This window comes from Trachurus japonicus, chromosome 10 (genome assembly GCF_045865225.1).
Source record: "Trachurus japonicus isolate A0001 chromosome 10, Traja_1.0".
Classification (NCBI taxonomy): Eukaryota; Metazoa; Chordata; class Actinopteri; order Carangiformes; family Carangidae; genus Trachurus; species Trachurus japonicus.
In genome coordinates this window covers 26016974-26043092 of record NC_140916.1, presented here as the reverse complement: position 1 = coordinate 26043092, position 26119 = coordinate 26016974, and the positions used below count along the sequence as shown (strand labels likewise).

General features: G+C 42.9%; 1 protein-coding gene across 9 annotated transcripts in view; it reads left to right on the top strand.

The window, feature by feature from the left end:
• The window catches only part of LOC146980147 (connector enhancer of kinase suppressor of ras 2), a 70976-nt gene that overhangs the window by 38190 nt on the left and 6667 nt on the right, over positions 1-26119 (top strand). For 6 of the 9 annotated variants that reach the window (XM_085788406.1, XM_085788403.1, XM_085788399.1 and 3 more), the window contains exons 7-21: positions 83-142; positions 281-349; positions 3589-3735; positions 10579-10706; positions 10815-11026; positions 11971-12057; positions 12866-13074; positions 20280-20317; positions 20432-20474; positions 21791-21839; positions 22476-22648; positions 23095-23168; positions 23303-23374; positions 25682-25752; positions 25903-26003. In XM_085788406.1, coding sequence (XP_085644532.1) covers positions 83-142; positions 281-349; positions 3589-3735; positions 10579-10706; positions 10815-11026; positions 11971-12057; positions 12866-13074; positions 20280-20317; positions 20432-20474; positions 21791-21839; positions 22476-22648; positions 23095-23168; positions 23303-23374; positions 25682-25752; positions 25903-26003 — 1533 coding nt within the window. The remainder of the gene's footprint in view (positions 1-82; positions 143-280; positions 350-3588; positions 3736-10578; positions 10707-10814; positions 11027-11970; positions 12058-12865; positions 13075-20279; positions 20318-20431; positions 20475-21790; positions 21840-22475; positions 22649-23094; positions 23169-23302; positions 23375-25681; positions 25753-25902; positions 26004-26119) is intronic. The other 3 variants (XM_085788404.1, XM_085788407.1, XM_085788401.1) reach the window with 1 other exon arrangement.

Below are 26119 nucleotides of genomic sequence, written 5' to 3'. Positions count from 1 at the left end.
AACCAGATATCATGTACAACGTCCAAATCCCACTTTGTCTTTGTACCCTGTGTGATGTTGAATCCTCCTGCTTGTGTTTCAGGGGATGTACATCAAGTCAACATATGATGGACTCCACGTTATCACCGGAACCACAGAGAATGTGAGTTTTTATGTCACTCAGTCAGTCTGAAGACTAACACTTCACACAATTTATAGTCTCATATCCCACTATGACAATCAATCCATGCTTGCTTTGTTTCCATTGTCCTTTTCTGTCCTCCACCTTGTGCCCCTACAGTCTCCAGCAGACCAGTGTAAGAAGATCCATGCAGGGGACGAGGTGATCCAAGTCAACCATCAGACAGTGGTGAGTTTTCAGAAGGAACCACATGAGATACACTGTGTTTTGTTCTCCACTCTGTGTTACATTGGGAGGCTGTCGAGGTACATGTCTCCTACCACCACCACCACCACCACCACTGCCACCATGGTGCTTCCTGTCCTTTGCCGCTATGTAGGCTAATTAGGCTTGCTGCAGGAGCAGATTATAGGACGATTGTTACAAGACCTTTGTTCAGTCCTGCGTGATTGTCTGCTCACTCTTTCTGGAATTTGTTTCCATTGTCGTAAGGAACCCCTGAGGGAGACGTCAGGTTTGAAATGTGAACTCATGTTCCCATTTCAGACTTGAATAAGTTGTACTTCTGCTTTCAACTCTTCACATCAGAGAGAGGCACGAAAATGGGCAGCCATTTTAAATGGAACGGTGGCTTGTGAGCGCATGTGATTGAGCACGCTGTCTATTGCCTGTGCTGTCAGCTCTGGCACAAATGATTTGTTACAGCGTTTATGTGAGATTTCTGAGGGAGGGTGGAAAAATGGTTGTATCTGCGTGTGTGGACGTATTTTGTGTGCTCTTACCCCGAGTATTTCCCTCGTACGTCTCGGTAGGTGCTGCTCATGCGAAAGTGTGCATGCAGGCGCTGGGGAGCGCCGCTGATTGACGCGTGAGGGAGCCGCGTGTTATCTCTGTCCCTCTCTCTCTCTCTGTCTCTCCTCGGGGTGACAGTGCAGATCGCACCCTGCCAGGCTCTCAGCTCCAACCCCTCATTACTCCCTCAGCTAGACCCTCACCACTCTGATCCCTCACTCTGGGGGAGGAGATAAGCATGGGGGAGATAGAGGTGTGTGTGTCTATAAAGGGGGTGTGTGAAAAAAGGGAGGAGGAAGTAAAGAGGGACTTAGGGAGAAGATGAAAAGGATGAAAAGAAAAGGGGGGGGGCAGTAGAAGGCAGTCTCTACTCTATATAGCTTTTTTATTAAATCCTAAATGAAGCTGCTGAGGAGGAAAGATGGACACACTCCTGGCAAACTCTCTGTCAACATCACAGCTGATAAGTTTATCTAGCGAGGCTCCATATTCAAAAATTAGATTAGAATGAACAAATTCCATTACATTATACAATCATTATGTAGGCCTATCCCACGTATTTAGCAACAACGCTCCCTTCATGTCTATGCATGAGCCTTTGTTTGAGGCCCACTTCAAAACAGGAACTGCAGTTTTTAGCTCAGATTCTCTTTTGAGGTAAAATGTGGAATTTGCTCAAATAACAAACTGATTGTTTGAAGAGGCAACATAATTATGTGGAGGTAATAGCATCTGGGAAAATAATGAAGACCCCTGGGATTTGAAAAACCTCTCCAGCAGCAGTTTATGCTCTATTATTACTTTGGTAGGTCTCTCCCTGTTTCCCTCTGCATGTTTGCATAACAGAACAGTTCGGAGCCAGCCCGGTTAGGACAGGCTTTGTGTTTGCTGTTAACGCACACTAGACAAGTGGATCAAAAAAGTTTTGATTGCAATCCAGTTTAGTTCACTTTGAGTTCAGTTGATTCTGGGTTTATGTTTTGCATGAAAACACTACCTTAAGAGGTATAGGGCCAAGACAATACCCTGTGTTGTCTGTTTCCACTTTGGCCAATTTGTTACCATTTTCCCCACTTTGGCCAATTTCACTAAGCTTCAAAACTGAAGCTTATTGTGGTTTATTTCCCAGTACTATAGAGGAGATGTTGTGAGTTCAGCATAGTTGCTTCACTCACCAAGAGCTGTGCCAGTGCTCGAACGCAACACCAATGTTAACTCCTCACTTGACCACGTACCCGTAAATGAGCAGGCTAACCAGCTAGCCCTGGCCCGTTTCGTTAGGACATATTATCACCTCCTCTCTTGTAATTGCAACAATGGCCAAAGCTCATGTCAATCACTACTACTTGCTCTTGGTAAGGAACCACTTTTGGCAGCAAAGGAAACTTACAAATAACCCCTTTAAATCTAGCAAAACTATGAGTGAAAGAAGGAACTATTTAATGAAAGAACAATGAAGAATCTTACTAGACAGTCGGTGATAACTCTTGGTCCTTGACATTTTCTGTTGAGTTTTTTTCTTTCTTTAGATAGATGGACACATTTCATTTGGTGTCAACTGAGTACTGAGATTCTGTACTCAGCTACACTTCAGTTATCGAAAGGCCGAAGAAAACAAAGTCGGCCCACTAAATACTGACACGCTGTTCGTCATAATGTCAGGATTATGGCCAGAGCACTTGTGTGTGTGTGTGTGTGTGTGTGTGTGTGTGTGGTGGCCTCTGTGGACAGTTCCAGTAGCTGAGACCTGTGTAGCCAATCAATAGCCTGATGAGTGCTACCAGCTCTGGAGACAGGCTGCCCGGAAGCAGGAGGAAACGCTGCAGTCAGCACTCCTTTTACCATCTCCCTGGTTTCCTTAAGCATGCAGACAAAGACATATCTTATTTCAGTATACTAGTGTTTTTAGACCACAAAAGATATTGTCACGGCAATGTCATTGACATGATCACTTCATTATGGCTGTTTAAAGATGTCATGGTGCTGTTGTGCAGTATCTAGGAGAAATCACATAGGCTTGCTTGAATTATATTGTGTTATACAGGCCACTGTGTCTGATCAATAAGTACACATTATAAAATCTTCTCAGTATAACACAATGCACTTCAAAGTAACCCCAAATTAAAATGACCTAACAATCTAAAATGACCACAACAATTAAAAGATGATACCTTAAAAACAACTTGAACAAAAACTGAACATAACCAAAAGAATGAAGGTAAGATCTCTTACCAGGATGATGTAATAGAACACATTAAAGTGGACGTGAGATAGACCATATTCGATGCCCTACTATAGATTTAAACCAAAGAATTCTGGGAAAGAAAAGTAGATTTGACTCGATAGCCCACAGAAGGTGAACATGTGACGTACTTTCATCAAAATGTCATCTATTTCTCCTAGCCCCCCCCCCTCTCTGTCCTCTTCTATCATCCCTTAACTGTCCTCGTCTAATCAGGACACAAAAGTCTGGGAATAAATAACTGAAAAGTAGCATATGGTGTTTTGGACAGGTAGTATCAGAACCCGTGTGTGTGTGGTGGTTAATAGAAAGCATGTGTGGTGGTTTTACTCAGCAGATTTTGTTGCTCCCAGTACATTGTGTACAGCATGTGTGTGTGGTTGGCAGCAGTTGTTTCGGTAGCCCGGTATGTGTGTGTGTGTGTGCTCCTCAGGTGGGCTGGCAGCTGAAGAACCTGGTGAACGCTTTGAGAGAGGACCCATGCGGAGTCATCCTCACGCTGAAGAAAAGGCCCCAGAACACCCTGAGCTCCACACCGGCCCTGCTCAGGAACGTCCGCTGGAAACCACTGGGCCTGCAGGTAAACCCCAGCAACAGCAACACATGGCCACGGCCTTCACTGCAGTGTTATAGCAAGCTCTCCTGCACATCCTGACCTGAAAAGTGAGAAACTGACTCAGTGATATTTTGCTCCCAAAACATGACTATATGAAATTATAACAAAGAAGCAAGAAACAGACATTTGACCTGACTGTCTTCTACATTTATACCTCCACACTTCTCGCGCACACTCCAGCTAAGGATTTGAGGGAGGATGATTTAACATTGTGTACAGTAAGCTGTGTACCTCTGGCTTTATCTTTGACTCACTCTCAGCTCTTGTTTTCACTGCCCACACTCTGCATTCTCCTACTAGCGTTTTCAACAAATATTTTCAAAGGAAACTTGTCCACTGTTTGACCTTGCATCAATCCTCCTGTTGAGCATTTCAACAATTCTCCTGCCGTACTGCTGGCACACTTCAAAGCCATTCACTAATGTGTTGGTAGCTAAATCTCTATACCTGCACAGAATTTATGCATACCAAAAGAGTATTTTTAGACTGAGATAATTCAGATTTAAATTAGAAAAATGCCGTTTTTGTAAAAGTTGTTTTTATGATAGCACTTTGGTGTTACATGAATGATTCAAATGGTATAATATGGTCTGAACTTCCTGCTCAGGATCTAGTGCAGGGCAATACAAGGTCACCATCCACGCTCTCACGCACATTCACCTTCATCTTCATTGAGACAACCTTTGCCCCAAAGGATATCTCTTTTTCAAAAGGAAGTAAATGTTTAATGTACTGTACATCTAAAATAAAAAATAAAAAAAGAAGAAGGAGGGTGAAGTGTTGGTTTGAAGGCTTACAGCTCTGAGCTGGTGTAGACATTTCACTGAACAGCAAATACTTTGTAAATCTGTCACTCAACCCCCCTAAAAAAAAAATAAAAAATCACTCAACAATTTTGGTGCACGGAAAGAACAAGTTTTGCCCGAGAAGGACGGAGGGGTGAGGCGAGAGACAGTCTGATGCTGCCTGAGTGCTTTGTGAAGCGGTGACTGTCTTGTCAGACCCCCGTGTTCTGAGGATGCTATTTTTAACCTCACATCAGGCTAATTCATTTACATGCTACATGCATGCTTTGATCTCTGCTTGGCGCATGGCTGCTCTTTGGCATTTTCTCTTTCTTTCTTTGTTTTTTTTGTCCTCCCTTTCAGTGTCTCCTCCAGCATGTCTCCTCTTTGTTCTTTTCAAGCCGCTGCTGTTTGTGCATCTGTTTCTCCCTACATGTCTGTGAGCATTTAAATGCAACATTTAGCAGTTTACTGTGCATGTGAGCGAACATGTGAGCAAACAGATTCAGCCGCCCAGAGTGTTTAGTGGAAATGAAATGGTTTCTGTGATGGCGCAGGAACCATTAAAGTCTTGTAATAACTATAGCGCTAACGCAACTTCATCACCATCTCTGTCTTTAACAAGCTGGAGGATTGCTCTTGTTTCCAGGTTGCTGTCTTGTTAGATCATCACTCTTAGCTGTTACCATGAGCTTACCACTGTATTTGCTGCATGCTACAGCAGAGGATTGTGGGAAGTCTACCCTGATGGGCTGCTAAGACACAAACGCGCCATGAGCACCTAGATCAGAGCACCAAAATATCTGTGGGAGAAGAGAAGAAAGGAGTGTTTTAGATTTGTTCTCTCTCCGAAAGACTGGAGCTCTTAATTATTCATAAGCAACTACAGGCAGCTCCACTGGCTCTGAAACAAGAGCCGCTACTCAGCAAATACTGGAGATAATTCACTGAATCCAAAATACCCTGCTCAACAGCCTGTGAGTGTGTGTGTGTGTGTGTGTGTGTGTTGGGGTGGGTGGGTGTGCACACATATCTGTGCAGGGCCTGTGTCCATATGTATATGTCAAGTGTGTCTCCGTGCACGTTTGTGTAGAGAGATGTTTTCCGTTATCAGTCCCGTTACTCCTTTGAGAGACAAAGGAACTGGGTCACTGCACTCTGTAAGCTTGGTTTTGGATACATATTGCACGTACACACTTCCAAAACAAACACACACACATGCACACTCATACCTCTAAGCCTGGTTTTGGAGGAAATGTGGCAAACGTTAAGCTGGATTATAACTGAATCCACAAAGGAAACAATTTATCTCTGCAAATTATCATGTGATTCCAGCCCCAAATCCCTGCATGGCAACCTCTTTTATTCTACGAAATAATGGCACATATCTTTTTCTCTCTCTCTCTGGCTGCATGTGTCTTGTTTGCATGTGTGTCTGGTTCCACAGACAGATGGAGTAAAAGCAATTTGATGATGCACTGTGATTACAACGATGCCGGCAATAATTTTAGCAAAGATGACGAGGATTACGGTGACGATGCATACTGCACGTATGTCTGCTGCGCTGCTGCTGCAACATGTGCATAAAGGGAGTGAAGTGCATCCACATCACACATCACGTGTGCCTCACTTTGTCCATGACCCCACTTTCATAAATCTGTTCTATGTTTACACATATAAATTATTGCTCTTTGTATACCTGCTATTTTAAGTAACACGTATTGCCCAGTTATCTATTATTAATGAAGCAGCTGAATAGGTGAGGGGTTGTGGTTTTACTAAGATTACTTTGATTCTTTTTGGCTGTGTTTGTGTTTGAGGTAGAGGTTTGCTGAGGTTTGTTGATGACACATAATGAAAAGTATTCAATTTTTATCATGACAAATTACTTTTAATGGCAAATTACTTTTTAACTGTAAATGTGCGCTAATGAAACAATCTCACCTGGAGGTCCATTTAGTAGCTGCCAACCTTCCCATCATATCCCATGATTTCCATCAATCAGACAAGGTCTCAGGCTATTTTTTTTTAATCCAACATGGATGAGAAGCTTCTTCATCAGAAGATCAAGGGATATGATGAAAAGCAAGATAACATCTTCAGGTGAGATTGTTTTGTCAGTTGCTACCCCCAAGGCAGATCTCTGGGATTGATTAACAACACATTGGGCTCTAATTTCGTAGCGCAGTGCGCGCAGTAGTAATTTCACTGTGCGCAGCGAATTTGGCCATTTGGTAGACCGAGGTGCACCGAGATGGATGTGGCAATGCAGCAGGGGGAGGTGTCAACAGATTCAGCTTGGTGCAGTCAGAATTTCTTACCAAAAGGCTGCACCGCTTAAAGCTCGCCAGCTCCAACCTGGTCTACTCTCTGCGCAAGGCAAAGCGCAGCCGGCGCAGTGGTAATTTGGCTGACCGACGCACAGTGCGCACACGTCACTAAAACCTCACAGGCAGGTTTCCAGAAAGCCAGGCACATTAAATGCAATAAATAATCACAATACCCACAATTTAATGTAACTATCTGAACCAGCACATAAATTTATATCTACTATCGATTGTCCCGTCACATCTGTTGTCAGATCAAAGGCGGTTGTTACGCGTAATGGAAACTCAACCTTACTGAATTAACACAGCTGAAACTGTGATGCAAACTAACGAAAAACTAAATGCAAACAAACTATCATCCCTCTCCGCAAACCAAAAACAGCCTCAGCATCAGATAGTGAGTATATATTCGGCATCTCTCATCTCAGAAAATTCAGAAGAAAAAAGAAAAAGATAGACGCTCTGCAATGCGTCCTTTACGCACAGCTGCTTCTGAGTTCATCCCCATTACACATGGTATTTGTTTATGTTGTGATCTGTGCATACTATCGTTAGGATTTAACGATATCGATACTCCTTATCTGTACTGATGCTTATCGATACTCTTATCGATACTACAACATAATTTAGTGTAAAAAATCATGTTGAAAGATTCAAACGTTTTTTGTTTGTTTTTTTTAATTAGGGGGATAACACCAGCAACATAATAAAAAAAACTGACAGCAGATAAGTCATCTCAACACCTGCCTTTAGACCCAGAGCAAGTTAACAGTTAACCTGCAGAACCTACAGTTAAAGCAGAAGCGATATTTTTGTGTTAATGTAAGTCTTAAATAGTTATATCTTCCGACAGCAATCACTTACTTAGAGTGTTTGGACCGAAACACGGGTCTGTCAGTCCCTCTGCTCTGCTCTGAGCCGAGGAGAAAACTTTTCTCATATCCTACAAGTTTTATCCAATGAGGAGAGAGAACGGCATGCAGGGCTGTGTGTGCAGCCAAGGGATGCGCCTGAATGTGGTGACGTAGGGACGACGACCAATAGATCCATGACGAGGGCAGGGGCTGCTAACTCCATCGACTGACAAGACGTTACGGTGCGTTCAAGGCAACCCGTAACTCGTGTTTTTCCGACCTGTGAAGTCGTACCAGTTCGATCTGGTACGAGTTCACGGGTCGGAAGTTACGAGTGGCTGTTATAGTGACTTTCACAGGTAAAACAGGTCGGAAAAACACGAGTGGGTTGCCTGGAACACTACAAAGTCGTAAGTTGTGACTTGAAGCTGTAATTTACGGTTTCAAAAGCCTGCCTGGAACGCAGCATTGGCCAAAACGACCGGATCGCTTACTTCTGCTTTAATCTGTCATCATGATAAAATAGGATCTCCATCTATGGTTCTTGATGAATATTTAGTTTTTTTTACTCTTAAAGTTTTATTGCTCTGACTCACAGCTCACGTCAGCTCAGGTGATCTGCAGGTTATTGTTTCACTTCACTGCTCCGACGCTGCGCTCCCTGTGTGCGTGTACAGCGCTGACACACACACACACACAATTTGCTCCTAAAATGATCCGTCAAACCACCGTATCAAGAAGAATTTTATCAAACCACACAGTATAAGGAAAAGAAAAAACTGAAAAGCCTTGTTCCACAAAAAAGGTTTCCTGGATAATATGTTGGTAGCAATAGCTTCACAGGAGTGACTGGTCCAGGATTATTCTGAAATATGAGACTGGTCTGAGATACAATTTTGGCGTTCTCAAACTCACTGGTGACAAATAGCAGTATCATCAGCAAACATGCAACTGGCATATCTTATAAGTTATTAGCTTATCTGATTATAGCTTATTGGAATATTGGATAAATGTGATATATCGGTTGATAGACAAGATGAAACTGCAAGGTCATTTTCATCTGTAAGAATCTAAATCAAATCCAAGGTGTCCTTATCAAAGAGGTTTGTTTATGTTATATCCTCCTAAAAACCTAGACTGTTTCAAGTTTGATGTTTATTTAATGTACCTTTTTCACTCATTTCAAAAAGCACTTGTGTAAATAATTCAATTAATGACTAACTTCCATTTCAGGGTCCCGGTATTGTTCATGCTGGTTCGCTGTCACACTGTCTTGACTTACTGAGACACCTTAATGCAACTGAGCCCTAGTTATTCAATGTGCTTTTCCTGTCTGCTTTGAAAAAGGCTGGTTATGTAATGAACATTGCCGAGCGACTAAAATCCATTCACAATGTTGGTGATTGAATGAAATAGACAGAAGCTTATCATTTAGCTTTTTGGGCATTGGCAAATATTGAGTTGAATATGTGAGAGTATGTGTGTGTGTATTTTAGTGAACCTTTGTGTGTGCATGTAAAGGCAGTGGGAGGGGTATGAGCAGTGGATCTTGAGGTAGTTTGGACTGGGCACAGCAGGGGTCAAATGGTTTAAGTGCTGTTTTAACAGACTGGAATTTTTCCTGCTGTGGAAGTCCCATCTCTCTCTACTTCTACAACTCCCCTACCCCCTATTCCATGCAGGCAGCAGTGGGCTGTAATCACTAAATTACTGTTTTCACTCTCGGCTCCAGTCACCACACTACACAGCTCCCCCGCCTCACTCTCCCTCTCCTGCACTCTCTCCTTCTGTCTCTCTCTCTTTGTCCTATTTCCTTTGCTCTCCTCTCTCTTGCTCACATCCCTCTCTTTCCGCCTTGTCTTCATGATTTATCGTGAAGCCGTCTTACTGTACGCTGCCTTCATGAGAGGAAGACTGTGTGGGAGAAAGAGATGAAGATAGAGACAGGGCCTGGGGATGGTGGTAGTGAGGGAGGGAGAGGAGGGAGCGAGGGGGGAGGAGGGTGGAAAGTTTGGAATATGAAATGAATTCCACTAATGCACTGTTGATGAAATGATGAAACACTAGGCTTCCTTAATGAGAACGCTGCCTGCCTCGCCATCGCTCAGGCTCTGTGTCTGTTTATCTATTCTGTCCGCACTCACATCCACTCCCTAAAATGAGGCATATACTCCTCAGACATACAGTAAAACGCTACATCCTTTAAAATCCAGGAAACCTCATCCTTGGGGAGAAACTGTCAGCACGAGCTACGTATTTTGTCACCCCAGCTGTTCTGACAGAGAACAAATATAATTCATTTGAAACTTGGAGTGAGTTTCCATGACATCAGAAGCGAGGCATCCTGTCCTCGCCGGAGACCTGATAACAAAAGAGTCTACGTGTCCTTGAGTCAAGCCGAGGCAGGAGGCCACGCTATAGCTTTCCTCTGTCCCTCTCCTTCTCTTGTAGCATGGGGGGGGGGGGGGTAGGAGAGGAGGGGAGAGGAGGGGTTGTCATGGGAACAGACATGGAAAGCCCTGTGTGAGTGAAGAGGCCTGAGACAAAATGACAGAATAGTGAAGCGATTGAACCTGGGAGAGGCTGCACAGTCAGAAAGATATAAAAAGAAAGACAACGTACACAACATGGCAGCTCTGTGGAGATAACTCTCTCTGTTTGTGATTCAGTATTAAAACAAGCAGCGGCTGCAGTGAAAAGGTTCCCCTTCTGCGTAACAGCGTAAATTGTGCTTGTTTGTTTTGCTCCGAGATCCCCTCACCGTTATTACCAGTCATTCCTCAATGAAAAACTACTGAAAAAGAGTCATTCTTTCCTTCTCCTGTCTTGTTCTCTCTCCAGCCGGTCCCCACCAGCCCCACCAGCACTTCCCCGACGCCTGGTGGAACTTTAGGCATGTCCAAAATGGACGCCCCCAGCATGCAGGACGTCTACATCCTCTCCCCTGTCTCCGGACTCTACAGCACCAGGTCAGACGCCCACGCAACACAGATGTTTGGTGGTGATCATTATGTTGATTATTATGACCCAGCTGATGACACTGATGACAGCGATGATAACAGCTCTGCTCTCCCCAGGGAGGAGCTGGGTCTGATGTCATGTGACGACATCAGCCGCTACAGCGTGAGCTCCCAGTCCGGCTCCAAAGGTTCAGAGGCAGTCAGCTACTATCTGGACCAGGACAGCGGTCAGTACTTCTCCTTGTTAGAGGGAGATGGTCCCCCAGGGCCTGACTATGACAGGGGGCGCAACACGGGGGTTCGTCGGCGGGACAAGACCCCCACTCATGGTAAGACGGCGAGTGCGACCCCCACCGTGTGAATGAATGAGGCAGCATGCTGCTCTCTCACTTTTCGTTGCCATATTTTTTCTCAAAACTCCTCCTTCTGTGTTCATCACTCGCTTCATGGCTCTGCTTCTTTGTGTATTCACCCCGCGTACACACGTCCCAAAAAACACTGATCACATGCCAAAGGGTCAGTCCGAAAACACAGTGTCCAACTCCCTTTCTGCCGCACCACCTGTGTCCACCCTTGTCCGAGACGCCTTCCTCGACATCCTGTTCTGTCCTGGGAACCCCCCCCCCCTCCCCCAGGGACTGCTATGATGAGTGAGGTGAGGGTCGTGTGACAGGCAGAAGCTATGGAAACCAATTTTTTTATAGCTCTGCTACCAGTTCATGTTGGCTTCTGGGAGAAGGTAATCAGCATAGAAGCACTTAACACTACAAACATGAAGAAAGATACACAGTAAAGCTTCTGCTGCTGGTGTCCCAAAATTCTTGTTGACTCAAACTTGTGCCTGTTTGGCTTGTGGCTTCACTATATTTTGCCCAAGCTGCAGTAATCTCAAGTAACAATGACTTTATACTGAAATTAAAAACATTTTATACGCCTTGCTCTGCAGTTTGCCAGTCATAGCCAACAGAAATCATGCTAGCAGATTAGCTAGCTGGCACCGCTACTAGCTTGGCCTCCCATGCTGCAGAGGAGTTTCCTAGCTAAATAGAAATGTACTGATTTAACCACAGACCCTGAAACTGTGGCCATGTGACCTTGGCCTTGCACACCAGAGCAGTCCCACCCTTCCCCCTCACCTGCACACACTTTGTCTCACCTGTCCACCCGTCCAGCTGTCTCCCACGCTGTCTCTCAGCCACCGCCTTCCCGAGATACCCCCCCTTCCCCCCACCGCCCCACAGCCGACTCTCTGATTGCTGATTGGTCATTCCAGGTGACCTCAGACCTGTTTCCATGCCTCCCGAATATAACTGGATGGCCGAGGCCAAGGAACCCAGCATGGGCAAAAGAGGGAGCCGAGGTACACACACACAAACACAAATACACGCAAAAAAAAACTCAGGCCCTCACACACTTGACACAAACGGGTGTGACTGGCGCCGTGCTTTGTTCCATACTCAGCTCAACACATTTCAGCTCATCCTCTGGTTATCCATGGTGGTGTGGTTGTGTGAGGATACATATCTCTCAGGTATGTATCTGACGGAGCGACAAATAAACATAAATGCAAGGAAATTGCATTTATACAGCCGCTCTGGAAATGAGGGTATTTCTATGTGACCCGTTCTAACCAGCTTCACCATTTTGCGGCGAGACTCAATCTGTATTCAACCGAGGATCCTCCACTCTACCATCAGAAAGTCTATGAATAACATTAAAGCACAATACTACTGTCAAGGTCTGCCTTTCTCCTTCTCTTTTTCTCAGTCACTTTTTTCGTTTTTCACATTTAGTGTATGGATAATAAACAAATAAGGTTTGTTCTTTGTTCTTTGTGGAGTTAAAGCAGAATAAAACTTTCTGTGAGTGACAAGATTTAACAGTAGTGCCCTCCAAATCAGCATAATCACTGCAAACAGATTAGCCGTGTGTCCCCGGCTCTGGATCCATATCAGAAGCTCTGAAGCACTTTTATCCCTTTCTGTTGGGTTTTTATCTGTAAGGGTCTATTCACCCTCATCTGTTTCTACTCTGGGGTTCTCCCTCGACTCTACGATGATATCTCCCTCTGCCTCTGTGGTTTTCCTCTCTCTGTCATCGGTTCTGTTTGGCTTTGTCCGTTCTGTAACTGCTATATGTTTCCCACATCCCCCCATTTTCCCCCACAGATTCAGACAACTCCCTGCTGCGTTACCTAAGCGACGACAAGATCCTGGTGATCGAGGAAGAGCCCGAGGTTCCTGGCAGAGAGAGCCGACGGGATTCCACCAGACGGTCTCGCCGCAAGAGCCGCAATCCCAGCAGCCCCAGCTTTCCCATCAGTCCCTCCATGCTGTCCTCCACCCTGCGCCTAGACCAGCCACCTGAAGCTTTGCCCGTATGTACAGAGTTGGTTGTATCTGCTCTCTGTAGAGTTGTGCTTTAATGTCCCTGAGGGGATATTGGGTTTGCAGACTGCAGTAAACAAATAATCAGTCAATCAAATCAGTCCATCATCTGCTCCTGGATGAATGAAGTTATATCTGTGTTGATGTGTTTAACGTCCTGTGCTGGCTGCACTTATCAAGTCATCATCATGGTAGATATATTTTATGCTCACTTCAGTCCACTGGGCAGTAAAAAAGAGCCTCTTTACATCTGTGTATTAGTTTATGAGGAGTATGGTTGATGTCTATTATGTGCACATATTGAAATGCCTGCACATGCCATATTAAAGGATAGTGATATACTTTCATTCCAGTCAACAAATAAAACCAACATTGAATTAATCCCACTAACAACTACTGTCTATGTAAATACGACTTGATGCAGCTTATTCCTCTGAGTCTTCCACCTCCACTGTTGGGAGGTGCTATAGTTTATTTTGAGTCAGTCAAAAACACACCATCCTGCTGCTATAAAATATGATCGATCGATAAATTGTGTATCGAGGAAAAATTACAACTTAAGAAAAAAAATAGTGACCTGAACTGAACCCTAACCCTGTACATACAGTATGTGACCCAGTTTTGAGATTTACATCTTCAGCAGGGCTAAGAAGAGCCAGGGTGTGCATGCCCCTGCGGGTTGTGACACCAACTATGCACCACAGCATCCACTGCTTTTTGCTATGGTCCTCCTCTAATGAAAAAATGAAGGAAAAAAAAAAAGTCTTGGCATAGATTTGAAGGGACGTGGGAGTTGGCTAGATTGTTAGTCCTCAGGGCCTGAGCCCAGATACTTCTCCATCAAAAAAACATCAAAATGTACTTCTAAATATTTTTTTCTTCTGCATGATGGCTACACATTGCTTAGAAAATATAGAGAAGGAAAAATGGGTTTGGATTCACTATGCACATGAAAGGGTTAAAAAAAAGACAAGATTTCAGAAATATGTTCTCTGTGCACTTGATAGTCTCATCAGGTCATTATATGCTACTCCATTACGAATGGAAGTGAAGATAGTATAGGCTTTGGATTTTTATTTTAAATGAGGATATGTGTGTATGCTTGTTGTGTGCATTAGTGAGAAAAGGAGAAGTGAAGGAAGTGATTGTGGTTCTACAGTAGGTGCTTTGATGGTGGAAATGCAAGACTGAAGCATTTTGTTTTTAGCCTCATAAATCTCCTGACCTCGTCAATCAGCAACATCTCTCTCAATGGACCTTATGGCCAAATTAATCAGCCCATCTCCATTGTATACACGTGTGCAGTCAGTGATGTCACTTTTCATAACTGCAGCTGGTGACTGGGTCAGTCAAAGAAGCTTATAAGATGGCCCAAAAGGGAATACACTTTGATTGTTGGGTACTCTGTCTTTTATGTTTCTGTCAAGGAAATGCTTCGCAATAATAATCTCTTCCGGCTGTTGGTTGATGCTGTAATGTTCAGCAAGATGTTTGAGTGACTCTACATTCAAGAACTGCTCTGCTCTATATTTTCATTGAGATTTTTTATTTCCATCTCCAGAAAACCCGTTCTCATGCTCTTCTAGTGAACTCCAGTGAGGTCTGACCTGGTGCCACAAGATGTCTCCACTACATGACTCCTCCATGTTTCCTTTGCTTCCTCTGAGTTATGGCAGCATGAATACCAAGATGTTCACAAGGGACCTTGGTTCTGCATTGTGTCGGTGTTCGAACAACCCTTTAATATAGTAGAAACTTGCACACAGCTGGTTCTTTCTGTACATACTTGTGCATAGGGCCCTAGTTTGGTGGCGCAGCGCAGGTGGCGCAAGGTAGCGCAGCCGGTGTAATGCAAGTTTCGACCAGCGCAGCCTGGCTCACGGTCAGTTTGGCAGATTGGTAGATCGCGCTGCGCCGAGATGGGTGTGGCAGCGCAGCAGGGGGAGGCGTCACAGATTCAGCTTGGCGCAGTGGAAGTTTCGTGCGAAAATGTCCCCCGACGGTGCGCTGAAAGCTTGCTAGCTCCAACCAGGTCTACTCTCAGCGCAGGCCGCAGGGCGAAGCGCAGCAGGTGCAGTGGTAGATTGGCTGCCCGGTGCGCAGTGCACACACGTCACCAAGACCTCACAGGCAGGTTTCCACAGTTCCAGGCACATTTAGATGCAATACATAACCACAATAACCACTATTTAATGCAACTAATGGAATCAACACGTGAATTTATATCTATACAGACTGTCCCGTCACATCTGACGTCAGATCAAAGGCTGTTGGCACGCGTAATGGAAACTCCACCTGAATTAACACAGCAGGGACGAACTGGCACTGAAAAGCAGCTGTGGATGTCCCAAGAGCAGGACTGAGGGTGGATGACTGCATGTCACTGCCGTGTTGAGATACGCACTGTGTCGTTGTGATGATCCGCTTTATTTATTGATTTACTTATTAATTTATTAGCGGGCGAGAAACCACGTCGTCACGCAGCCGTAATGAAAAACAAAACACAAATCATCATCTCTCTTAGCCCACCACAACAGCCTCGGTATCAGATAGTCAGTATACAGCCTAAACTCAGCATCTCTCATCACAGAAAAAAAAGAGAGAGACGGACAGACAGAGAGAGAGAGAGAGCGTCCTTTACGCTGCTTTCATCCCTGTTACGCACAGTGTTTGTTTATGTTGTGATTAGTGTACACCTCTCATCTTTCTTACACAGGGTTTGAATAAATGTGAGTTTCTTTATTAGTTTATTAGTTGTTGTTTCTTAGATTGGGCAGGGGTTCTCAGTGTATCAGATCAATCCTGGTTAAGTATATTAGTAAACTCATTATTCGGCCACTCTGAGCTCGGACCTCCGGACCAAAACAGCTGTTTCCTCCTGGGAGAGGTTCGGCCTCTGGCGTCGCTGTCTCCTCCGTCCATGTCGAAGTATAAAATGACAAACTTGCAGCGCGCATCGCCCGCGGCGCAGTTAAAGGTGAGGAGAGGAGCTCATTTGATTGGTGAAGATCTCCCGACCTCTCTCCTCCCCCTTTGCCGTTTGCGCTGGTAGGAGGGACGAGGGGAGGGCCTGCGCTGGGCTGCGTCGGACTGCGCTGTCCACCAATCTTGCAAAATGCGCCTGGACACGCCTCATTGGCGTGGCGAAGCTGCGCTGCGCTTAGACTGCGCTCGGTCTAGGGAACTAGGGCCCATGTCTCACTAAGTAGAGCAGTGTCCAAAATGTGAAAGCTTGCCTTCTAGTCCCTTGGCTTGAAGTGTTGAAATGCTCCTTGGGGTCATGATAAAAGCTGAGAGGTTTTGTAGAGTGACGTTCAGTCTCAATCTGGCACGGACTGTCAGTCTTGGATAGCAGGGCAAGTTCTCTGTCCCCTACCCTTAGTTGCTTCTTGAAGGTTTTTAATTTATAGTGGTGGACAAGAGAAGTGGAAAAGACGGAGTAGGCACCCCCCAGGAGATCAAATAAGTCACATGCCTCTGGGATTGCCTTCAAGGTTGGGCAAAGGAGGAGATTTAGTTCAAAGGCTTTGCACTGGATAGTGTGTCTGATGCTGTGGTCTGAATGTAGCGTGGTACAGTACACCTCTCACTGCTTCACTTATGTCAGAAGCACAATGCAAGCCGCTCCAAACCACAATCCTTTGCTTCGTCCACCATTATTGATAAAATGATTTATCCTATACTCCCTGAGATCATGCATTAACTTATCATCAGAGGTGCTTTGAATATTCATTTTTGAATGGTGGTGAGAGGTAACTGAAAACATATGATACAGGAAAGGCTAAAAACCTCTACTAGAAGCTGCATACGCTCCATACAGTTTATCTTCATCATAACTATCTGGTGCTTCATTGTGGCCCTAAAAGGCCTTGCTCTTTCTGAGAGGCTGTCTCTTCTGCTATACATCTGAGATACTGCCTACAATCCACAACCTCACTGATGTTTGCAGCTCGTAGCTCTTCTGTGACGTCTCCATGGACCTTTGTGTCTTTAAAACTCTTCCAACCTATCGCTGAGGCCTTGTGCATGCTGGATTTTTCATGCTCCCTAAAACAATGTAAATCTTTCTTCCAACTTGTGGTGTTGAGTCTGTCCTTTTGATCTCTTGCCTGTTTGGTTTGCCATGTAATCCGCACATGAAGCAGAATACCACATTGGCAGTTAAAGAGTGTTAAAGTCATTAAAAAGTGTCAGACAGGCTTGTACTATAGAAATAGTCCTTTTTGTTGGTCGACCATGCTGCATGGAAGGAAGAGATGTTGTACTTACCTTGGTTCCCAAATCATTGACTTCAGGTGGGTTTCCTATTGCCTCTTTGAATATTCGGCGACTACTATCCTGGTCTCCCTCATCTTTGCTGTCTATTTTGTCTCCTTTGCTTCTCCTGTCCTCTCTCAAGACATTGTCACATAGTTCCCCTGCTCTGGTGGAATTTGGTTAAAGAGTTTGTGAACTTTTTCATTTTCTACATTGGGCTTGGTTTGCTTTCACACAGAGAACGTTTCAAGTGAACCCAAATGCATTATTACAATTCACAAATTACTCCACAGTTAGAAATTAAACTTGTAAGTTCACCTGCTCGTGGAGTTGGATCAAGTTCAGGACTCTTTTACACCAAAAACTAACCACCCCAGAGTTTGTTCACAAATGAATCAAGACCAATTCCTTGAAGGGGTCTTGGTGTGATTGATTTGGTCCACACTCAAGTGTGATTACTGTTTTCACACCTGCCCAAATGAATCGTAGCTAGGGGAAAACAAACCAAGGATCAGTTTAATTGGACTAAAAAGCACCAGTGTGAAAACACCCTTTCTCTGTCCTGTCTACTTACTGGCATAAAAGCTGTATTAACCGCAGACAAAAAAAAGGAATAGTGAAATCTCCTTCTCCTGTTAAATGTGTCTCCATTTAAATGAGTCATCATTATTTCTATATAACAGAAAATCCATGATACATAATACAGTGGCTAGTAATTTTAGTTATTCAGTTATTTTAATGCTTTAATTGCCAAACGAATCAGTCTTAAAAAGGCCAAAACATGAACGTCTGTCTGTGTTTTAACAACAAAATATAAAACAACACAAGGTGTATTCTTTAAAGCAATATCAAAATATGCCCAGTATTGAAGTGTACTGTAGGAACTACTGGTTAATGAGTAGCATGTTTTAAGCTGAGCCTTTGCTATGCAGACAGTAGTGGCATGTATTGAACTGAGGAGCCTATGAGATGGATCCAATGCAATAATTAGGGGTCTGCAGAAATGGAGAAGTATTTCACAATAAAATCACATGTTGCTAAGTTAAACATGTCAGCGAAGGTTCTAGCAAATGTGGCATACAATGGGCATCAGAATGGAACTAATAAATACTGAAAGTGCTACTGAATTACTCTTATTATCGGTATGCAGGACACAGATGTTTATTGTTTCATATTGCTCAAAAGTTCTTTTTCACAGAAGACATTAATTGTAACTTTTCACTGTTGGTAAAACTGATGTAACTTATAACATTAACATGTTTTTATTATCTACCCCTGGGCCTTTCCGACTGTGGCATTCAAATATGTCTTCTGTGAGCATGAACTATTAGTGGCACTAAAATCACCTTCAAGGATTTAATCCTGATTGATTGAGCAAAGTGGAGCAGTTATGTCACTCGCTCACACAACTTTCTTCATCTCACAGTTGATGTCTTTGTCCTTGAACAGGGGACTGGTTGTGGTTTGTAGGACAGGTCATGATGTTCACAGATTCACACAAATTGTTGTTTGCGTGTGTGTGCGTGTGTGTGTGCGTGCCTGTGAGTGTGTGTCGGTTAGAGGAGACAAAGGAGAGAGAGGATGATAAGTGTTATTGCATGGCTGCCAACATCACGGATTATGAGAATGACAGTGACACTCTCAGACACGCCCCTCTGTAACTTTGCGTTTTCTCTCTCACGCGCACACGTACACGCACACAGACAAGCAAACACAAACAAATACACACTAGCACACAGGAGTGCATTTGTATGCATGGTAGCCATCTCACGACTCATCCTAACTCATCCTAATATCCCCATCTCCTCTGATACGCCTGAGTCTAAATAGGAGTTTATTCTGGACAAACACACACATTTGCACACACACATACACAAACAAGTATCCCCGTGAGTAGGTGTATGACTCAGCATCAGCCAGACCAATTACAAGCGCGACTGACAGACTGTGCTTAAAACACGGAGCACGCAAACACACATACACATTCACAGCTTAGCTCACACCAGGCCTCTCTAACCCTCTCAGCTGTGTGTTTCTCATGGTGGTGACTCATATCTATTCAGCGGCACATGAAGTATACTATCCTGCACTAACAAGCATATGCTGACCCTAATGGCTGCTCCTTTCCCCTTACTCATTCTCTCTGTAGGTTTGGTTTTCATTAATGCAAAACATTTTAGCAAATAAAATGCTGCACAAACTCATCGTGAACCTTTGTGGAGCTCCATGTCTTTGTCTAGAATTTGTGTATTTTACCACAGTGTGTGACAATACACAGTTAAAGAGACTTATTAAAAAATATGAAGCATATAGTTGTAATAGCTTCAGGATCCTGGGACTCGTTGATCCAGTAGCCCCATGCCCATTTAGGCCCAAATGTTAATGGATGCCACAAACACTTTCAACAGAGTATATTTTGTGGAGATTAGTGGTCCAGAAATGATTGATTTATTGGTTGTAATGAACTTGTCTTTTGTTGCTTCACCTTATTGAATTATAGTCATCTGGCTGCAGTCTGCCAAAAAAAGGTTTGCTGGTGATGGAATTGATCAGATACCAGTAGTGGCTGAAATAGTAATGATAGGAAAGAAACATTTAACTGTATATTTTTAATACAGTCTTGTGTTATTTGTTTCAAGAGATAATACATTAATGACAGTAGAGACAGTGAGGTTAGATAGACTTAGCTATTAAGTAAACAAATATAAGACCTTAAATACATGTGCAGGAAGTCACATCACATTGTACCGCAGTTGGGTAGTTTAGTGGTCATTTTATTCAGTCTAAAACACTGTGCTGAGTTTTACTTGTATAGTTTGTTTGAATGAAAAAATATAATTAGTGTTATAGCAAATCAGATGTGACGCATTTGGCTTGAAAGAAATACACAGATGTACAAAAGATTAAGTCTTTGTTTCCTTTTCCTTCTGTCCACCAGCGAGGCGCAGACACACTGCGAGCAGACACAACAGACAGGTGAGTTTGTATCTGTGGTTGGTTGTGGTTTGACCACATGCTTTTGACTGATAGTCGGAGCTGCAATAGTTAAGTTGTTTGCAGTTATGTTTAATCTTGTCTGTCCGTCTGCAGGTACTCGGGCTCAGGGAGCTCAGGAGCGGCCTCCATGAGGAAGGTAGGAGAGCAGACAGTGTTACGCCTCTGACTGTGTACTTGTTGCTTCTTTTACCTATGCACTCTGGTTCTGATTTTTTAACAATGTCTCGTCCAGCACATTTTCACTCTGACTCAAACCCCATTTTGATGTAACACTAGAAGCTTCACACTTACATCATCAATCTCCTAGCAACCACATCCACTGTTATATGGAAATCAATTGTGTCCAAATAATGGCTGAACATACAGTACAGTCATACAAGAGTAGGAGAGACACCTGAGATTAAGTCCATTCAGGAGTGTGATAATTAAATAAAAGATAACAGTCGGATGAGGTAAATTGGTTTCCATATTTAGGTTACTGTGACACGGGAAGCTGCCTTAGTCATTAGCTGTTGCCTCTTCTTCAAAGCACTGTTAGTTGTAGCATACAATGAGTCAGCTTGGATGACTACAAACAGGCACTTATTCATCTTTGTCACCTCGATAAATAGCCAGGAGCCTCATTCAGCTGTGATAATGTTAACACCTATAGCCACCAGGCTACATAGGCTGTTCATTAATCTTTGCAACAACATGCTAGGTTGTTGACATTATCTAAACATAAAATACAATTCAAATGTAAGTTTTAAAGGGAGAATGAGATGTCTTTCTTTCACAAATAAAATGTTAAATTCATACGCAACGATAGGCTTCATCATCTAACTGTTTTGCTGCCATATTTGGTCTGGTATGTCCAGATAGCTTTTATGTTAGCTAACGTGAGCTCACAAATGCTGAGTAACAGACATTAGCTACTGAGTTACAGACTTCAGAACTATTTTATTACACAACATTAAACTTTAGCACTGGTGGTCACATTAACCACTGTTCAGCAAAAGTTATGCCAATAGAGTGACTAAAAACAACAGAGCATTTGACTGATGTGGGCACATTTCATCATCAGTGCTCATAAAATTTTCAATTTCGGACTCAAGTACTGACAATCTGATTCAACTATTTCAGATATAGGCTATTAAAAGTAACAAATGTGATGCACTTCACAGAATTCACAGACATTTTTTCTCAGTGGCAGCTTTCAGTCCTCAGCACAGGTTGTAGGTCAGTTCCCGACTGTAGCAGTTTTAGTATTGTGATCCCTGTGTGGCTGTAATCCTCTCTGCTGTTGGCCTGATAAAATGAAAATAAGCTAAGAGGGAAAAAAAGGAGAGAGAGAGCGAACTGGCTGCACATCTTTTTATCAACACCAACAAAGACACTTGGCTTGAACATTGTATTGTGTATTTCAGGTTTTTTTGGGGGGGGATAACGTCTTTTTTTCTGTCTTTCTTGTAGTCTTTCCATTACACCTCTCTAAGAACGAAAACCAAAAAGAGAAGTAAAGGTAGGCACTGCTGTACTGCTGTAGTATTTACCCTGTGGCTCAACAGAGACTCAAATGTTTCACCAAGAATATACAGTATGACTCCCCGCAAATGTCTAAACCTGACAGATTTTAGTTTCTGTGAATATTCACTGTAGTGTGCGTCACAGCCAGAATGGCTTGACATAACAAAAGGTTTGGTGATAACACAATGCTTAAGTGTGATAAGCCCACATTCAGAGTACATGATGAAAACAGCAATGTTCACACTATAATAATAACTCTGTACTTGCAAAATAGAACATTTACATGTACGGATTTTCTTCAAAACATCTGCCATCTCTGTTTTGTCATTCGTTGTACTTGCAATGATAGACCATTTCCTATTTTTGGATACTCTCAACTTATCACTGTCACTGCTGTAATACTGGTATATTCATCAGAATTGCAGATGGGATGAAAATCTTTAACTTTGGAGGGATCCAACAGTGCTGATTTTACAGGAATGAAATCCTACAGTGAGAGTACAGACATTTGGATTTACAGTTAGTCTGAATCACTAAAAACATGCTTGTACTTATTTACTAGTATTTCTCTCACTCCAGCTTTAAACGCTGTAACGACTGGGTTTTATATCTATATTACCTTTCTCCTTAGGTTCCCTCACTAGTGCCAGTCGAAGGAGAATCTCCTGTAAGGACCTGGGCCATGGTGACTGTGAGGGCTGGCTGTGGAAGAAGAAGGATGCCAAAGGCTACTTCACTCAGAAATGGAGGAAATACTGGTTTATCCTCAAAGAGTCCTGCCTCTACTGGTACACCAACCAAAATGTAAGGCATTACTTTTATAGTATATTATCAAATCCTGATGTCCAATATCAGAATAGAATCCCTTTATGTTTACATTATTTGAACTTTGCGCTTTTGCTTTACATGTTTGCTTAAATTTTGACCTAATTGAGACTCATTGTAAGACTCTAAGACATAAGACATGAGAAATGTCTAAATATATGGATCAATGAATTGACTTAAATGTTTATAATACTGTATAATGATAAAAAGAAGTGATCTAGACCTGACAGTTTACTGTGAATATGATGTTTTGTTTATGTAACTCTGTAGTAGTGAAAGGAGTTACCAGTCAATGTAAACAACATATGTTGTTTTCATTTGCTTGACAAGAGTACTACTATCCCAAATATAATTGGTATATCAGTATGCGTGACATTTTGTTCTGTGTTGATGTACCTCCACTCTCCATCTGTCTCTGCCTGTAGGATGAGAAGGCTGAGGGCTTCATCAGCCTCCCTGAATTCAGAATAGACCGAGCCATAGAGTGCAGACGGAAATTGTGAGTGTCCCTCACATGTCGCCAAAATTACTAATCAAGCACATTTGCGCTCGCCCACACAACACGAACGTACACAAACCCACTGTGCATAAACAAAAACACTAATCAGTCTTCTTCTCCCTGACTGACTGCAGTGCCTTCAAAGCCTGTCATCCCAAAATCAAGAGCTTCTTCTTTGCCACAGACTGTCTTGAAGAAATGAACAGGTGAGCGATTGTGTGTCTGTATGACTCTCGTGTGTGTTTGTGTCTTAATGTGGACAATACTTAATGACCGGGGATGCCACATTCATGAATACTTTAAACGAGTTAACCACGTTTGCACAAGGCAACAGCCCGCCAACACAACGCTGTGCATGAATAAGACATGTACGTACGTGTGTGTGTAAATGTGTTAGTCTCACGCGTGTGCTTGTGTGAAGAGGGAGAACTTAGTGATATTTGCAGGAGTGTTATTTGATGAGCTCTAATTATCCACACCTCTCCTCAGTGACATGGGGAGATAATTGGGGGAGAGTAATTAACCAGCTATATTTGACTTCCATACTGTGTTGATGAATGTGTGATTGCACCGTTACACACATGTTTGTGCGCATTTGTGTCTATATATGAATAGATAGTAGATACAGTAAATGGTCTCATATATTAGCTTCATATGTTTATGAGACCCATTCAGTTTTTGCACAGTAAACTGTCAGTGATCTACAATCAGTAACCCATAGTGATAAAATGTTTAATTTACAAAATATTTAGACCCATCCCTGTGGTTTTCCAAACTGTGGTCAGGTCCATCCTGTTTGCTTTAACTATCCTTAAGAGATGTCTAGAACTTTACTGGAGTCCTACTGTACCTGAGTCAGACTGAATTGACTGGACATCGTTTAGAAAGAGCACAACACCAAGGTCCCACAATTCACACTGCACGTCAGGACAGATATTGAGCCAGGGAGTCCAAGAAACTCTCAGTAGACCTGTGATAAAGTTGTGAGGAAGCACAGATCAGATCAAGGGTACAAAATAATTTCTAAATGTTGAGTGTTCTCAGGAGCACTATGGCCTCAGTAATTGTGAAATGGAAGTTTGTAACCACCAGGTCCTTTACTAGAGGGGCTGTCCAGCACAACTGAACTAACAGAGCAAAAAAGGCCTCGGTCAGTGAGGTGACCAGGAACCCAACGCTGACTCTTACAGAAAACCTGCTGGGAGGACGCTCCATCATTCAGGCCTTCATAGTAAAGTGGCTGGACAGAAGCCAGAGTGAAAGGCACATGAGATCTCACTTGGAGTTTGCCAAACAGTATTTAAAGAACACTGAGAGCATGAGGAAAAAATGATTATGTGGTCTGATGGGCTTCTCAGCAGCAGGGACAGGGAGACTGGTCAGGATTGAAAGAAGGATGAATGCAGCTGAACACAGAGAAAACATGACCCGAGACACAGGGTCAGGTCTTTTTTTAAATTTATTTTTTAATTAATATTTTAGCAGGATATCATCACATCACTTTGCATCATGATGACATATTTGTTGTCCTTTTTTTATATGTACAGAGAAAGACAAACAATATGGACCAATAAATAAAAACATTAACATTAGATAAAGAAAAGAAAAAAAATGGTACTCAGGGTACTGATTAAACTTACAAACAGAACTGACAAGGACAAAGCAGATGTGACTCTGTATTTATTTATTATTGTCAACAAATTCTATGAAACCAACAATGTGTTTGTTCACTGGACAGTGCCACTCATCTTACTCCAGAGGTCAATCTTTTTTAAAACATGTCAACATTTGATTTTTACCAAACTTTTAATAATTTCCTACAAAACATGTCCACTGTAGTTTTTAGCAAATATCACTGAAACAGGAGGAAACGATGCATAAGATGGGTACTATTTTCAGCAGTGGATAAACACACTTTTTTTTTTAATGATGATTTAGATTTGTTGTGTGTTTTTAAAGTTGTGAACAACAGCAGCAACATAAAGTCTGGTTGCTTTTATCCTACTTGATATTAAGATGAATTCACATTTGGTTTCAGTCTTTATTTATAGTACATAAGATTTGTTGACCATTATAAATCAGTTGTGTTGTTCGTCACAGACTGGGGCGGGCCTCTATTCTTAGCTGCGACCTTATTATTAGGTGTCTGCAGAGGACAAGTCAGGATCTGTAGGGAAGACAGACCGCGGGATGGGAAGAAGACAAGTGTGAATGTAGAGAAAGAACACCATCTGAGACTCAGTGTGGAGAGACAATGGGACAGAGGAGTGTCAGTTCTCTTTTTCTGCATTCATCTCTCTAATTATCTTGATTCCTTTCTCTCGTCGTCAGGAGGATGGAGTCAGTTAGACACTGTTAAGAGACACCACTTGAATTATTTAGAGTCAAAGTTTTTTTATTCATCACCTACCATTTACCCAGTATAGCCCATCCATTCCTCTCCTCCTTCCTGCTACTGTTCCCACACATTACTTTCTCTCACCTCTCCTCTCCCCTTCACTTGTTTCCCATAGATGGATGAATCGACTGGGGCTTGCTGCTATTGGCTACACACCAGATGACAAGGTGCCACGTCCTGATGAAGGTAGGGTCGATTGGCTTGCTTCAAAAATGGCTATTTTTTTGTCCATGAATCTCTAACATTAGTGTGTGTGTGTGTGTGTGTGTGTGTGTGTGTGTGTGTGTGTGTGTGTGTGTGTGTGTGTGTGTGTTTCTTTTCTTATCTCAATATCAGACTATTGGAGTGAGAGTGATCAGGACGAGGTCGATGGCTCAATGACACTCAAACAGGAGGGACCCTCATCCCTCTGTGATACTTATCACCGCACACCATCAGTAAGTACACACACACACACACACACACACACACACACACACACACACACACACTCAACATTTCTTTGCAGTGTTTCATTCTGATGGAATATTTTATTCCTAAAAGCCCCACAGTT